General features: G+C 48.0%; 2 protein-coding genes across 2 annotated transcripts in view; both read right to left on the reverse strand.

The window, feature by feature from the left end:
* The window catches only part of LOC135873059 (alpha-2-macroglobulin-like), a 1,316,454-nt gene that overhangs the window by 273,988 nt on the left and 1,029,232 nt on the right, over window positions 1–13,234 (reverse strand). The window lies entirely within an intron of this gene.
* LOC135890768 (deleted in malignant brain tumors 1 protein-like) overlaps window positions 1–13,234 on the reverse strand; it is a 145,645-nt gene that overhangs the window by 61,392 nt on the left and 71,019 nt on the right. The window contains exons 15-17 of the mRNA XM_065418193.1: window positions 11,650–11,964; window positions 913–1,227; window positions 363–677 (exon numbers count right to left, since the gene is read on the reverse strand). Of these exons, the coding sequence (XP_065274265.1) occupies window positions 363–677; window positions 913–1,227; window positions 11,650–11,964 (945 nt within the window). The remainder of the gene's footprint in view (window positions 1–362; window positions 678–912; window positions 1,228–11,649; window positions 11,965–13,234) is intronic.

The following is a 13,234-nucleotide window of genomic DNA, read 5'->3' on the forward strand; positions in this document are numbered from 1 at the left end:
ATGGTCCCTTCTGACCTTAAAGTCTATGAGTCTATGATTTGGAGAAGGATGGGGACAATGAATTGGTGACATTTATGTAACCTGAGGGACAAAGTGCTGCCCCTGCTCTGGTGCCCTGCATAAGGACTGAGTTGCTGGCTAAAGCTCTTCCTGGAGAATCCAGGGCTTTCCTGGGTCACAACACTTCATTTGTGATAATATTATTTACTTTAATTTTATGTTTAACATATTTACTATCATTATGTGTGGTTTAGGATCCAGCTCCCTCTCCCCTTGCTGTGTCCTGAGGTTCCCCTGCTCTGGGGGCAGCGTCACACACTGACGGGTAGGTGTCCTTAATCCAGCATTTCTCCTGCACTTACCTGAGCAAATCACACTGGCATCATTGTCATGTGAGCACTGAGAGGCTCCCAGGGCAGTAACAGGGCAATGGCCCAAATGGGGTTCAGTCCCTTTGCAGTGATATGTGTCTGTCCAGACAGAGCCATTTCCCTTCCCAAAACACCCTCCTCCCGGAGCCGATACAGCGAACCCACAGTCGAGCTGATGACAGAGAACGTTGGCATCCGGTAAATCCCAGCGTGAATCACAGAGGGTTCCCCAGGCACCAAGAACCTGGATCTCCACCCTCCCTGAGCACGCTGTGCTGCCGTTCACCAGCCGGAACCCTGTGTACCCTGGGGAGAAGGGAGAAGAGGTTTAGAGAGGGAGCCTTAGAACTATTTCATAGCAAATAGTTAAAGAAAGGAAAGTCAGGGGGAATTGATCCCTTTCTCAGTATCTTGGCTTGTTTGGGTTTTTGATCCAATCCTATCCAAACCAGCTCCCTACACAGTGAGATCAGTACATTGCTTCACCCTAATCTAGAATAGACATCATTGGGATGTTAAAGACATTGTGCTGAATTCTTACGTGAGCATATGGCACTAGCATCATTTGTGTGTGAGCACGTCTGATTTTCTTGTGATTTCCTGGGACAGGAGAGCAGGAGAGACTCATTCCCCACACACTGGAATTCTTCAGTCAAGATCTTTCCTTGTCCTTCTCCAAAGTGAGCTCCTCCTGGGATAGATGCAGCTATTCCACACTGAAGTTCATTACAGATAACGTTGGCAACTTTGAGATCAAAGTGTGCATCACAGACTGTGGTCCATGTGTTTCCATGTATTATCTCCACACGTCCTGAGCAGGCACTGTCCCCTGCAACCAGACGAGGTTTAATGTGTCCTAGAAAGTCAATAAAGGTTGAGAATTATAAATGGGCCTTTAGGAGTTGGGGTGCTCCACTGGCATAAACTTTGCTTAAAAGCTCATTGCTGCCTTCACTTGGCCACCAAACCACAATAGAACTAAAAAGGCAATGTATAAAAAATGGAAAAAGGGGGAATTAGATAACTTCTAATGTATATTGATTGCTATGCTATGTAGAAAACTGATAAGGGAAGCTAAAGACATCAGGATAAAATCCATGACTGGCAGGGCTATGAACAATAAGTAGGAGTTTTTAAGTATATTAGGAACAAACAAAAAATCATAATAATGGTGTAGGCCCATTACAAATAGAGATGGTTAAATTTTTAATAATGATGCAAAAAAGGCAGAAATGTTCAATAAACATATCTGCTATACAGACCCCAGGCAGGAGGACTCAGGGAATGCAGCTGTATGGAAGGGCTGGGGGCGGGGCTAGGGTGGGCTCCTCCTGTGACTTTCCGGTATGCCATACTGCTATAAATATCTTACTGGCACGGCATACCGGAACGTACCACTGTACTTGCACCACTGCTTGTGTCTTACATATGACATTCTTGTTAATACAAGCCAGAATGACATTTCTCTTTTTTGCAAGAGCATCAAAACGTTTCAATTTGTGATCCACTATAACTCCCAGATCATTTTGTGCAGTACTGCTGCCTAGTCAGTTATTCCCTATTTTGTTGGGGGTTTTTTGGAGGGGGGGTGTTTTTGCATTTGATTTTTCCTTCTTAATTATAGTATTTTGCATTTTATTAAATTTCAACTTACTGATTTCAGACCAATTCTCCAATTTATCAAGATCATTTTGAATTTTAATCCTGTCTTCGAAAGTGCTTGCGACCCCTCTCAGCTTGATGTCATCCACAAATGTTATGAGTTTATTCTCTACTCCATCATCCAAGTCATTAACAAAAACATTGAATAGTGCCAGACTCAGGACAGTGCTATTATTTATTTATCCCATAGGGACACAGCAATCACAGAGAAAAGGGATAAAGCAACTGAAGGTCTACAGGCCTATGTTTTACCTAAAGCTCAGCATTTCCCTCAAAACCTGGGCTGATAACTTATCCCAGGAAACCCTGCTTCTGGGGACCAAGTTTCAATCTCCTTCCCTACAGATCCTGCCTCATCCCCTCTGTTCATCAGGGCTGCTCTATTAACAATTCCCAAGCTCTCTGTTTAAGATTTCCACCTTGGGGGCTCCTCCCCAACAAGGTGTGGCTGTGCTCAGCTTGGTCAGAGGAAGACGTTCAAAGGCCTTGATACCTGTATTCTCAGTTAATTACCAGTGACTGGGTTCCCTAGAGCCATTATCTGCCTTCCTGGGACATGTGGGGAGCTCAGACGGAGGTTACCCTTTGAACCCTGGTAGGAAATGTGAAAATAGCAATAAAAGGAACTGAGCTGCACATAATATTCACAGAAATACAGATATTGCCCATGTTCTTTGCAGGGGTCATATTAGACAAAGAACTGACCTTGAGCTCCCAGTGTGATGTTGTGGTAAAAAGGGCTAAGATGATCCTTGGCTGTATAAACAGGGGAGTAGTGAGTAGAGCTGGCTGAAATGCAGGATTTCTAGTCTACAGGAAATTTCACAATTTTAAAATTTCCTGTGAACTGGAAATGACCCTAAAATTTTGTTTTTGGAAACTACAGCAGATGGTGTTTCCAACATGAAATTTGCTCCCTGGAACCGCAAGAGATGTGGAGTGACACTGACATTCTTGACAGTTTCATCTCTGTTAACATCAGGACAAAAACGACAATTTCTCACAGCCACTGCTGGGGCTCTGGGGCAGACTCCCCATGTGGCCTGCCCTGGACTGGGGACCCCTGGGCTTCCAGACTCCTTGGTCAGCTGGCTGCCTAAGTAGGCAAATAATCCAATCCAGGACATTCTGCAAGGCAGGGCTGCCCCAGAACCGCAGACCCTGGGACACCAGAACCCATCCAGGACTTCCAGGATCCCTGATGCAGACCCTGGAGCTGAGCCTTGGTTAGAGCTGGGGCTCCCAGGGCTTTCAGTCTCCTTTCCCATGGCAGAGAGCCTGAAAGCATTGGCAGGGCTGCCCTGGTGGTTCAGACCCTAAAAAGAGCAGGGTTTTCAATTCTGGAACAATCTGCATGGCAGGGTTAACAGGAACTGACCAGGGATCCATGTTGGTTTCCACCTGACCCTCCCTGTGGTTTCAAGAAAATTCACTGAATCTGGCTCAGTTCCATGATAAGTGTTGAGTTCAACAAACTGGTATTTTCCAACTGGTATTTTCCAATGCAATTCTGTTTTGCAAGATAATTTCCTACCAGCTCTCATAGGGAGGTGATTTTTCCTCTGTGTACAGCATTGGTGAGACCAATATTGCATCCAGTTTTAGTGTCCATATTTTAAAAAGGATGTTCAAAAATTGGAAAGGGTGCAGAGGAAAACCACAATAAGGATTTGGGGGCTTGAAAATGTGCCTTGCAGTGAGAGATTTAAGGAGGTCAATCTGTTTATCTTATCAAAAAGATGACCTAGAAGGGACAAAACACTGCATACTAAAGGCCTTCTCAATCTAGTGGGGAAAGGCATAACAACAACAAAGCCAGATAAATTCCTATTAGCGGTAAGGCATACATTTTTCACAGTGATGGTGATGAAATATTGAAACAAATTACCAAGGGAAGCAGAAGATTCTCCACCTCCTGAAGTATTCAGAACAAAACTGGATGCCTTCTCGAAGATGTGCTTTAGCCAGACACAAGTTATTAGATTCAGTACAGGAGTAAGTGTATTAAATGCTATAGCTTGTGTTACCCAAGAGGTTAGACTAGAATATCTAAAGCTCCCTTCTGGCCCTAAAACTTATAAAGCAATGAATCAAAAAGAAAGTTACGTTTGCAAAATGAAGCACTCAAACATTCTTAATGCCAGACTTGTACTTGCCTGTGAACCTTCATTAGTCCCTTTTGTGACTCTGCATTATGATACAGTCTTTAATTACATGGTCAGATGCTATTTTTTCCACTTGACCCCTCCCTCATTCAGTGCAGAGGACACATGGTGCTCATGGATGGGTAGATGGTCAATTGTTCTTTATATTCACTCTTTAATGTGTGGCCATGATGTCCTGCACGTCATCCAAACGCTACTCTGAATACTGAATTATTAATTTCTGCATGAGATTGTCTGTAGTGCTAATTTCTATATTAAACGAGTGCTTCACAAAGACTAATTAATTTCTCTTCACAACACCCCTGGGAGGTAGGGAAGTGTTATCTCCATTTTACATGTGGGGAACTGAAGTCCAGAGACACTATGGCCAAAATTATCAAAAGCGTCCCTAAGTTTTGGTGCCCAACTTGAAACATCCAGATCCTGGTTTTTCAGAGTACTTAGCCTTAAACAGCACAGCTCCCACTGACTTCAATTTACAGCAGCGAGTGCTCAGCACTTCTTGCAAATCAGACCCCCACGGTTACAAGTGGGCCACCCATAAAATGAGGAACACACAATTAGTGGCCACCTGTGAAACATTTGGTTTAAGTGACTTGCCAGGCATCACGTAGGAACTCTGTGGCAGAAGCAGGGATAGAATCTAATTCCCCAGGGCAGCATCCAACTGCCTTAACAAGAGACCCTCCTTTCTCTTTCTGCAATCCCCTGCCTCACACACTGCACACTTTACAGTTTCTGCAACAAATGAAGCAGGGGTCCTATAGACAACCGCCTCCTTCACTCCACAGCCCTGATTCAGAGCACTGTCTGTCCTGTGCACTGAATGAGGCAGGGGGTCCTGTGGAGAAAATAGCATGTTATCATGTAATGAAAGACTATATCTTAATGCATACGTACAAGTGGGCAAAAATCAAGTTGCAAAAACAATTTTAATTCTGCCATTTTCTTGTTTTCTACAGCTCAACTTTTCAAACTTAATGTTCCTTAAAAGTAATGTTTTGTGCATAATTGCCTAGGTTTTAAAAAAAAACACACTGAAAAAATAGACATTCCAAGATGTGGAATCATACTGACACCCACATAGGTCATCAGGGTTTGAAACCTCTGCCACATGCGCTAATAGAGTAACTGACAGCAGTAGTAGGTTGTCATCCTCTTTGTGGCCCAGGACTAGAGGGGGATCAGAAGATTTTGTTGGAGGGCTTGACAAATATTCAGATGAGGTACAGGAGTAATTGGTTTAAATTCTATAGTCTTTGTTACCCAGGAGGTCAGACTAGATGATCTAAAGCTCCCTTCAGGCCCTAAAATCTATACAGCTATGAATCAAAAAGAAAGTTACGTTTGCAAAGTGAAGCACTCAAACATTCAAAATGCCAGACTTGTACTTGCCTGTGAAACATTAATTAGTCCCTTTTGTGACAATGCTTGCAGGTTCATTGTCCAGGACATGAACTTGGCAAAAACATGGTTGGTGTTGCAAAAACACAAACACTCATGAGAAGTGGCAATAAACACATTCCAGAAGGGTAATACCAGAACACCCTGGAACAAGGTTTTAGTGTAAACATACTCCCCAGAGATGATGAAAGGGAAAAAAATGACCCTCCTAAAGATAAGGTCAGGATGACAGGGTCATGGATAGATATGTTTTGATCAAACCAACATGGACATGTTAAAAGGTGGTAACTAGCCATGTCAGAGGGGCAATGCATAACTTGTTTGTATAAAAGACAGGTCACAGAGGGGATGTCTTTTTCTGGCCTCGGGGGAGGGGGAAGTGGAAAGTCTCCTCACTCACTTAGTCAAGTCCATTGTAAGGGGCATAGATGTGTCACTGTAACTGTAGACATTGATCAAGGCAGCTAATACTGTGCTTTGTCAGCAAAAAACCTGGCCAAGTGCCTTCGCCACTGAACCGAGTCTGTGGTCTTCTTAAGCAGTTTCTTAATGTCCCTTAGAAGTAAAGTTTTGTGCATAATTTCCTAGGTTTTTAAAAAAGCAAACTGAAAATATAGACGTTCCAGGATGCGGAATCATGTTGGCACCCACATGGATTGTCAGCAGGGTTGGAACCTTTAGATTCGCCGCACAAACCTCTGCCACTTGAGCTAATGGAGTAACTGACAGCAGTAGTAGGTTGTCACCCTCTTTGTGGACCAGCACTAGACGGGGATCAGAAGATTTTTTTGGAGGATTTGACAGATATTTGCTGACAGCAGGGGAATGGCAAAACTCAGGGATACTGGGTTCCATTCCAGGCTCTGGAGAGGTTTGTGCTCTAGTGTTGAGAGACTCTTTTTCCCCTGTTCCCCCACGCCTAACCCCTTCTGCCCCATCCCTTCCACGCTGTCCCTGTCTCAGTCCTGTCTCTTCCCCATCCCTTCCTCTGTGTCCCAGTCCCATTCTTCTTCTCTACCCAGTTCCGGTCTCCACTCCTCAAGCTTCTCATCCCGAGTCCCAGTCTCCTTGCCAAGCCAGTGCTAGACTTCACTTCTGGCTTCCCCGGCCAAGTTTCCCCCTGTTCTCTGTGCTGCCCCTCCCCTCTGAGGTCCTCAGCTGATCTGTTTCTTACACTTACTCTTGTCTTGAGTTGTCCTGTCTGCCCCAAGCCCCAGTTTCCCACCCTGGATGCCTCATCCAGTCTCAGGGTTTCTCTCTACACACACACTTAGTTTGTGTCAAACTGGGGTGTAAATTTACCTCGCACTAGCCTGCTGCACACTGAGTGCCCGTGTGGAGCCTGCTGCTGCGCACTAACATTTCCCTAGTGCTTGGAAATGGGATAGATCAAAGCACACAAGGGAACTGCTAGGGCTTCTCTTCGCTACCACACTAAATCAGTGCCACTGTATCGATGAAGCAGTGCCGATTTAATGCGTCTATGGGAGAGCGCTTTCCTGTCTGCATAATTACTCCACCTCCTCGAGAGGCAGAAGCTGTGCTGGCGGGAGAGCGTCTCCCGCTGACATAGTGCGATGCAGACACTGGTTTGAGTCAATGTAAGTTACATTGCTCTGAGTTCACAGCCCTGAGCAACGTAACTTACATCAACTTAAGCAGTAATGTAGACAAGGCCTAAGTGCGCAGCCATACCATCCACATAGATACTTGGTGCCTGGCAGGACAGCATAGAGTAGATTTACACCCCAGCTTGCCACAAACTACATGTTCATGTAGATCTGCTCTCAGTCTCCCACACCCCACCCTGGCTGCTTATACCAGTCTCGTCGCTCAGTTAGTCTTAGACTTCCCCAACACCATAGTTCCTGATCTGATCTGTTTTTCCTCACCCACCTCCAGTTCCTCCCCACTTGTTCCCAGTCCCAGACTCCTCCCCAGTCAGTCCCAGTCTCCCCAGCTCCCAATCTCCTTGCTCAGCAAGTCACAGTCTCTCCCCACCCACTCCCTGTCCTAATCACCCTGCCTAGCCAGTCCTAGTCTCTTTCCCCCAATGTACATAGCAGAGGGACATTGCTGGCACGTGATGGCATATATAACATTGGTGGACGTGCAGGTGAATGAGCCGGTGATGTTGTAGCTGATCTGGTTAGGTCCTGTGATGGTGTTGCTGGTGTAGATATGTGGGCAGAGTTGGCATCGAGGTTTGTTGCATGGGTTGGTTCCTGAGTTAGAGTTGTTATGGTGCGGTGCGTGGTTGCAGGTGAGAATATGCTTAAGGTTGGCGGGTTGTCTGTGGGCGAGATGTTATATATGCCAGCAATGCCCCTCTGCTATGTACATTGGCCAAACTGGACAGTCACTACGCAAGAGGATAAATGGACACAAGTCAGATATCAGGAATGGCAATATACAAAAACCTGTAGGAGAACACTTCAACCTCCCTGGCCACACAATAGCAGATGTAAAGGTAGCCATCTTACAGCAAAAAAACTTCAGGACCAGACTCCAAAGAGAAACTGCTGAGCTCCAGTTCATTTGCAAATTTGACACCATCAGATCAGGATTAAACAAAGACTGTGAATGGCTATCCAACTACAGAAGCAGTTTCTCCTCCCTCGGTGTTCACACCTCAACTGCTAGCAGAGCACCTCACCCTCCCTGACTGAACTAACCTCGTTATCTCCATACTGATTTATACCTGCCTCTGGAGATTTCCATTACTTGCATCTGAAGAAGTGAGGTTCTTACCCACGAAAGCTTATGCTCCCAATACTTCTGTTAGTCTTAAAGGTGCCACAGGACCCTTTGATTAAGTTAAGTGCTCACTAGAGCTAAGAACACTTGTGGTGAGGCAGAATTTCTGCCCAGCCTGCTTCACTGAGAGCTGACAATCACTAAGAGTTGGATGGGCTCTCAAGACCCTGACATGCAGAGGTCACAGCAGAGAGGCAGGTGGCAGAAGGTGATGGCCAAGCAGGACGGTGGCTGGCAGGGCAGCCAGGTGGTGAGGAGCAGCGGCTCCCAGGGAGGCCAGAAGAGAGGAACAGTGGCTGGTGAGGCAGCCAGACAGACCAAGTGCTCAGATGGCAGATCAAGCAAGGTGCCTTCTTCTCTGGGTGGGAGGTGAACTCACACAGATGCACATCTGACCCCTGGGTCCTCACTGACCAAGGACAGCTACTGTGAGTGGGGTGTGGTGATGAAGCAGAGAGGGGCATGGTAAAGGAACTTTTGGCTGTAGCACTCAAGAACATGAGGCAGAAGACTGCCCCACGCACTCTGGGGTGGGTGTCTTACTCACAGTTTTATGATTATGAATCCTGCTTGTGGAATTTTCCCTAATTAATTTTGGGTGACTTCCCTCCTTTCATTAAAAGTTTCTTTTCTACACACAGACTTTGCTTGCGAGTGGGGAAGTATTGCCTCTTAGGCCTTGTCTACACCCAGCCGCTAGTTCGGCGGCTGGGAATCGAAGTTCCGGGTTCGATTTATCGCGTCTGGTCTGGACGCGATATATCGAACCAGGAAGTGATCGCCGTCGACTGCGGTACTCCAGCTAGACGAGAGGAGTACCGCGGCGTCGACGGGGGAGCCTGCCTGCCGCGTGTGGACCGAGGTAAGTTCGAACTAAGGTACTTTGAACTTCAGCTACGTTATTCATGTAGCTGAAGTTGCGTACCTTAGTTCGAATTGGGGGGTAAGTGTAGACCAAGCCTTAGAGGCAACCAGGGGTGGTGTGTAATTTTCCCAGATTACTGGGCGGGGGCTTGAACCGGTTCTGTGTCATATTGTTGAAAAGGAACCCCTCGGTATTGAACACGGCTTTTGTTGCTGCCAGCTCCACCTGGCAGAACGGTTACACGTACAACCCCTCCCCCCTGCTACCCATGTGAAGAGAATGTTCAGGTTTGTCATTGAAACTTTCAAAATCCAGGAAAGGCCTAAGATTAAACACTGCCCTGAGCTCCCATTGCCAGCGGGAACTGCTAAAACTTGTGGAACTATGGGAAAATATTTTCCTTACTCTTCCTTGTGCTATGTCAGAAGAAGATATTATTCCTACTAAATGTTAAGGAGAGAGAAATTAAAAATAAAACTTATAATGTGTCGATAGTTGTAATGTTAACTATTGAGCAGGGCCGGCTCTAGGTTTTTTGGCTGCCCCAAGCAAAAAATTTTTTGGCTGCCCCCCACCCCAGCCCTGGGCTCTCCCCCTCCCAACTGCACCCTCGTGCTGCCCCAGCCCTGGGTCACTGGTAACTCGCTCCCAGGGCGGGTCATTCAGCAGAAATTTTGGATGTGCACAGAACACAGACAGGATTGGTTCCCATATGGTTACAGAACTGCAGTAAAGTGGAACAATTTTCAGCTTGTGTGACTGGAGGATATCTGGCTGCACATTATAAGACTGTCCTACATAAATGAGAAAAGGTTGAGGTGCCTTTATTATTCTTTTGTTCCATTCTTTGTTTCTATGGGGAATGCACTATCACGGTCTTCCTTTTAAGCAAATAAAACTAAAACTTTAAAAAAAAAAAAAGGCAATGGCTGTTGAAAATAGCAATTCCAGTCCTAATAACCACTGGGAAGCATTTCTTGCTCAATTTATTCTACTTTTTCTACAGCAAGTTACAGTGGATCAGTATATTTGATTTGGGGGAAATGAAGTAACAGCTGCCCAAATTGAGCTTGAGCACTCCTGAATTTTGAGGGTGTTCAAATCTGGAAAGCAGGTGCTAGATTCCCTTTCTAAATATTAGCTATATCTGGAGAGGAAAAGTCAATTTCTGCTTCCATGGCTCAGAAGTGGAAATCCTCCTAAGTGCCTGGTACTGTATCTAAAGCTGCCCAGGTCCAGAGCCTCCCCTCCCTTACTTTTCATTTTAAATTCTAGTGGGATCCACATACCTCCATTGCTAGGCTTCAGATAGAGAGGTGCACTGTCCATTTAGTCCCCCCAATTCCTTCTTTGGGGGAGAGCCCAGGGCTGGGGCGGCAGGAGGTGCGGGTGGGGGGGAAGAGCGCAGGGCTGGGGCGGCAGGAGGTTGCAGGTGGGGGCCAGAGCTGGGGCAGCAGGGGGTGCGGGGGGGGGGGGAAGAGCCCAGGGCTGGGGCAGCAGGGGAGTGCAGGTGGGGGCCAGAGCTGGGGCAGCAGGGGGTGTGGGCGGGGAGAAGAGCCCAGGGTGGGGGGGGGGGTGGCAAAAAACCTAGAGCTGGCTCTGTTCCTACCATTCACAGCAAGCTGCAGATTTCAGTTCCATACTCCTTTCCCACACCACTTCCTGTTGCTAGCGGCCAAGGGAATGCTGGGAAATGTAGTTCTTTCCCTGCTCCAGGGCTGGCTCTATAGGCCGGGAGCTAACCAAGGAACTACAGCTCCCAGGGGCCCCTGTTGGTTCTTAGCTCCCATGCTGGATTCTTGCGCCCCTTGCAAATCTGCCGCCCCAAGCAACTGCTTGCTTTGCTGGGGCCTAGAGCCGGCCCTGCTATTGAGTCACAACAAATGCCCCTAAATGGTCCAAAATGTGAGAAGTAACAGAGCAGACAGGGGGGTGCTCTCAGCTAAATCTAATTCTGGCCAAGCTGGGACAAACTGCCCATTCCTTGGTCACCCTGTGAGGATGGCAAAGGGGTTACATAAACGCCCCACTGTCTGTACCTCTGTGGTTGGGTGTCTGGGTCTGGATTTTGGCATGAGTGTAACATTTTCAAAAGTGCCTCAGAGACTTAGGAGCCTAAGTGACATTTTCCTTTTCCATTTTCTCTCCTATCTGCATTTTAGACCCATTCAGAGGGAAAGGAAAGACGTGGCACTGAAACAACTGGAGATGAGATATTGAAAACACTTCACAGTCACACAGGGGGCTCCTCAGTGGCCGGAGACATGAACAGTAATAATTAGAGCTAGGTAATAACAATAATGACAGGACTTGCTCTGGTTTTTGTTCATTTCTCGTTAGGGTCACAGGCACACAACACCCTCTGGATTCAAGCCCTTTTGTTTCAGGGGATTTGCCTTTCAGAACAGAGGTGGCTGATTCTTACCTGAACAGGTCACTCCAGCATCCCAGACATGACCACAGTAATTCTTATCCCATCCACTGTTCCTGCAGTGCCAGAGAGCAGACTCGGTACCATCACAGGCAACTCTGGCCAGCCAAATTTTTCCAGATCCTGGTCCAAAATGAGCATTATGATGGGCACTGACAGCAGCTCCACATCCCAATTGCTTACAAACCACCTCAGCATCTTCCTTGTCCCAGCGATCACTACACACTGTCCCCCACTGATCCTGGTGTTTAACCTCCACTCTCCCGGCACAGGGGCTGCCTCCATCCGCCAGCCTCAGCTCATAGGCACCTTCAAAGAGAGACACAGAACAGGGTCAGAGAGAGCAGGGAGCCCCCTCCCCAGTGTTATCACAGCAGAGTCCGTGCCCGGCAGCAGGGGATCTGCGCCAAGAGCCATGAGAATGGGACATGCCCAGAGCTAACTCATGGCTCTACCTGATCCCGTCTCAGGGCCTCACACTCACGGCTGTCAGTGTTGCAGCTTTCGTCATTTTATCTCCACTCTGGTGATTTCGGGTGTTTCTACCTGTCTCGTGAGAACACAATGAAAGGCGCCAACTCAGGGAGTTTCCCTTATTCCAAATGGCGCCATCTCCTGTCACTGTCACTGGGGCTGATGCCAGCGAGATGCCGCCATCTCCCTACAGTCTGTCAGCATGTGGGAGTGAGGCTGCCCTGAGTAAAGCTGGCTGCCACTTCCCACTAAAGCCCGCGGGGAACACGGCTGTCTCTGTGTGGCTGAGGGAGCTGGAGAGGACCCAGGGACCGTGAGGGGCAGCAGAGACCCAGTGAAAGGAGGATGGGGAGAGTGAGGGGAGCAGGGCACTGGGGGGACAGGAGGCAGATTCAAGGGTGGCAAGGGAATGGGGTAAAGATGATGAGTCGGCCAGAGGGAGGGGTGGGGAGGGGGTTCTGGAGCAAGGGGAGGAAAAAGGGTGGGGAAGGGAGAATGTCTGTAGCAGGGGGCAGGAGGGACAGAGGGGAGGAGGGTCTGGAAAGGGCTGTAGGAAAGGGAAGGAGTGAGTAGGTGGGTCTGGTTTGGGGGACAGGAAGGAGGTCAGAAGGGGGGCAGGAGGGAGAAGTGGGGAGGGGAGGGGTCTGCTGTGGGAGTAACAGGGAGGCAGGAGAGAGGGTCAGAAGGGAGGGGAGGGGACAGGGATCTGAAATTGAGGCAGGAGGGAGGAGTGGAGATGGAGCACAGGGTTGTCTGGAGGGAAAGAAGGGAGCATGGGGCTGGAAGGGGTTATTGAGCAGGGGGTTGGAGGGAGGGGAGGAAAAGGGGGTTTAGAGAAGGGGGTCTGCATGGAGAGGTGGAGAGAAGAGGGGGTCCAGAGTGGGGGACAGGAGTGAGAAGTGAGGAGGGGGTGAGGAATCAGGCAGGAGGGAGAGAGGGGAAGCGGAAGGGAGCAGAGAGGGGGCAGAAGGAGGCGTGGGGAGAAGAGGGGACTCTAAAAAGGGGAGAAGGAGAAGGTAGGGGTGGGGAAGGGTAATTATGTGTAGTGGAGGAGTGAGGGGGCCTTTAGCAGGGCAGCAAGAGGGTGAGGAGAGAAGGGGGTGTG

Source organism: Emys orbicularis, chromosome 1 (genome assembly GCF_028017835.1).
Source record: "Emys orbicularis isolate rEmyOrb1 chromosome 1, rEmyOrb1.hap1, whole genome shotgun sequence".
In the NCBI taxonomy this organism is placed as follows: Eukaryota; Metazoa; Chordata; order Testudines; family Emydidae; genus Emys; species Emys orbicularis.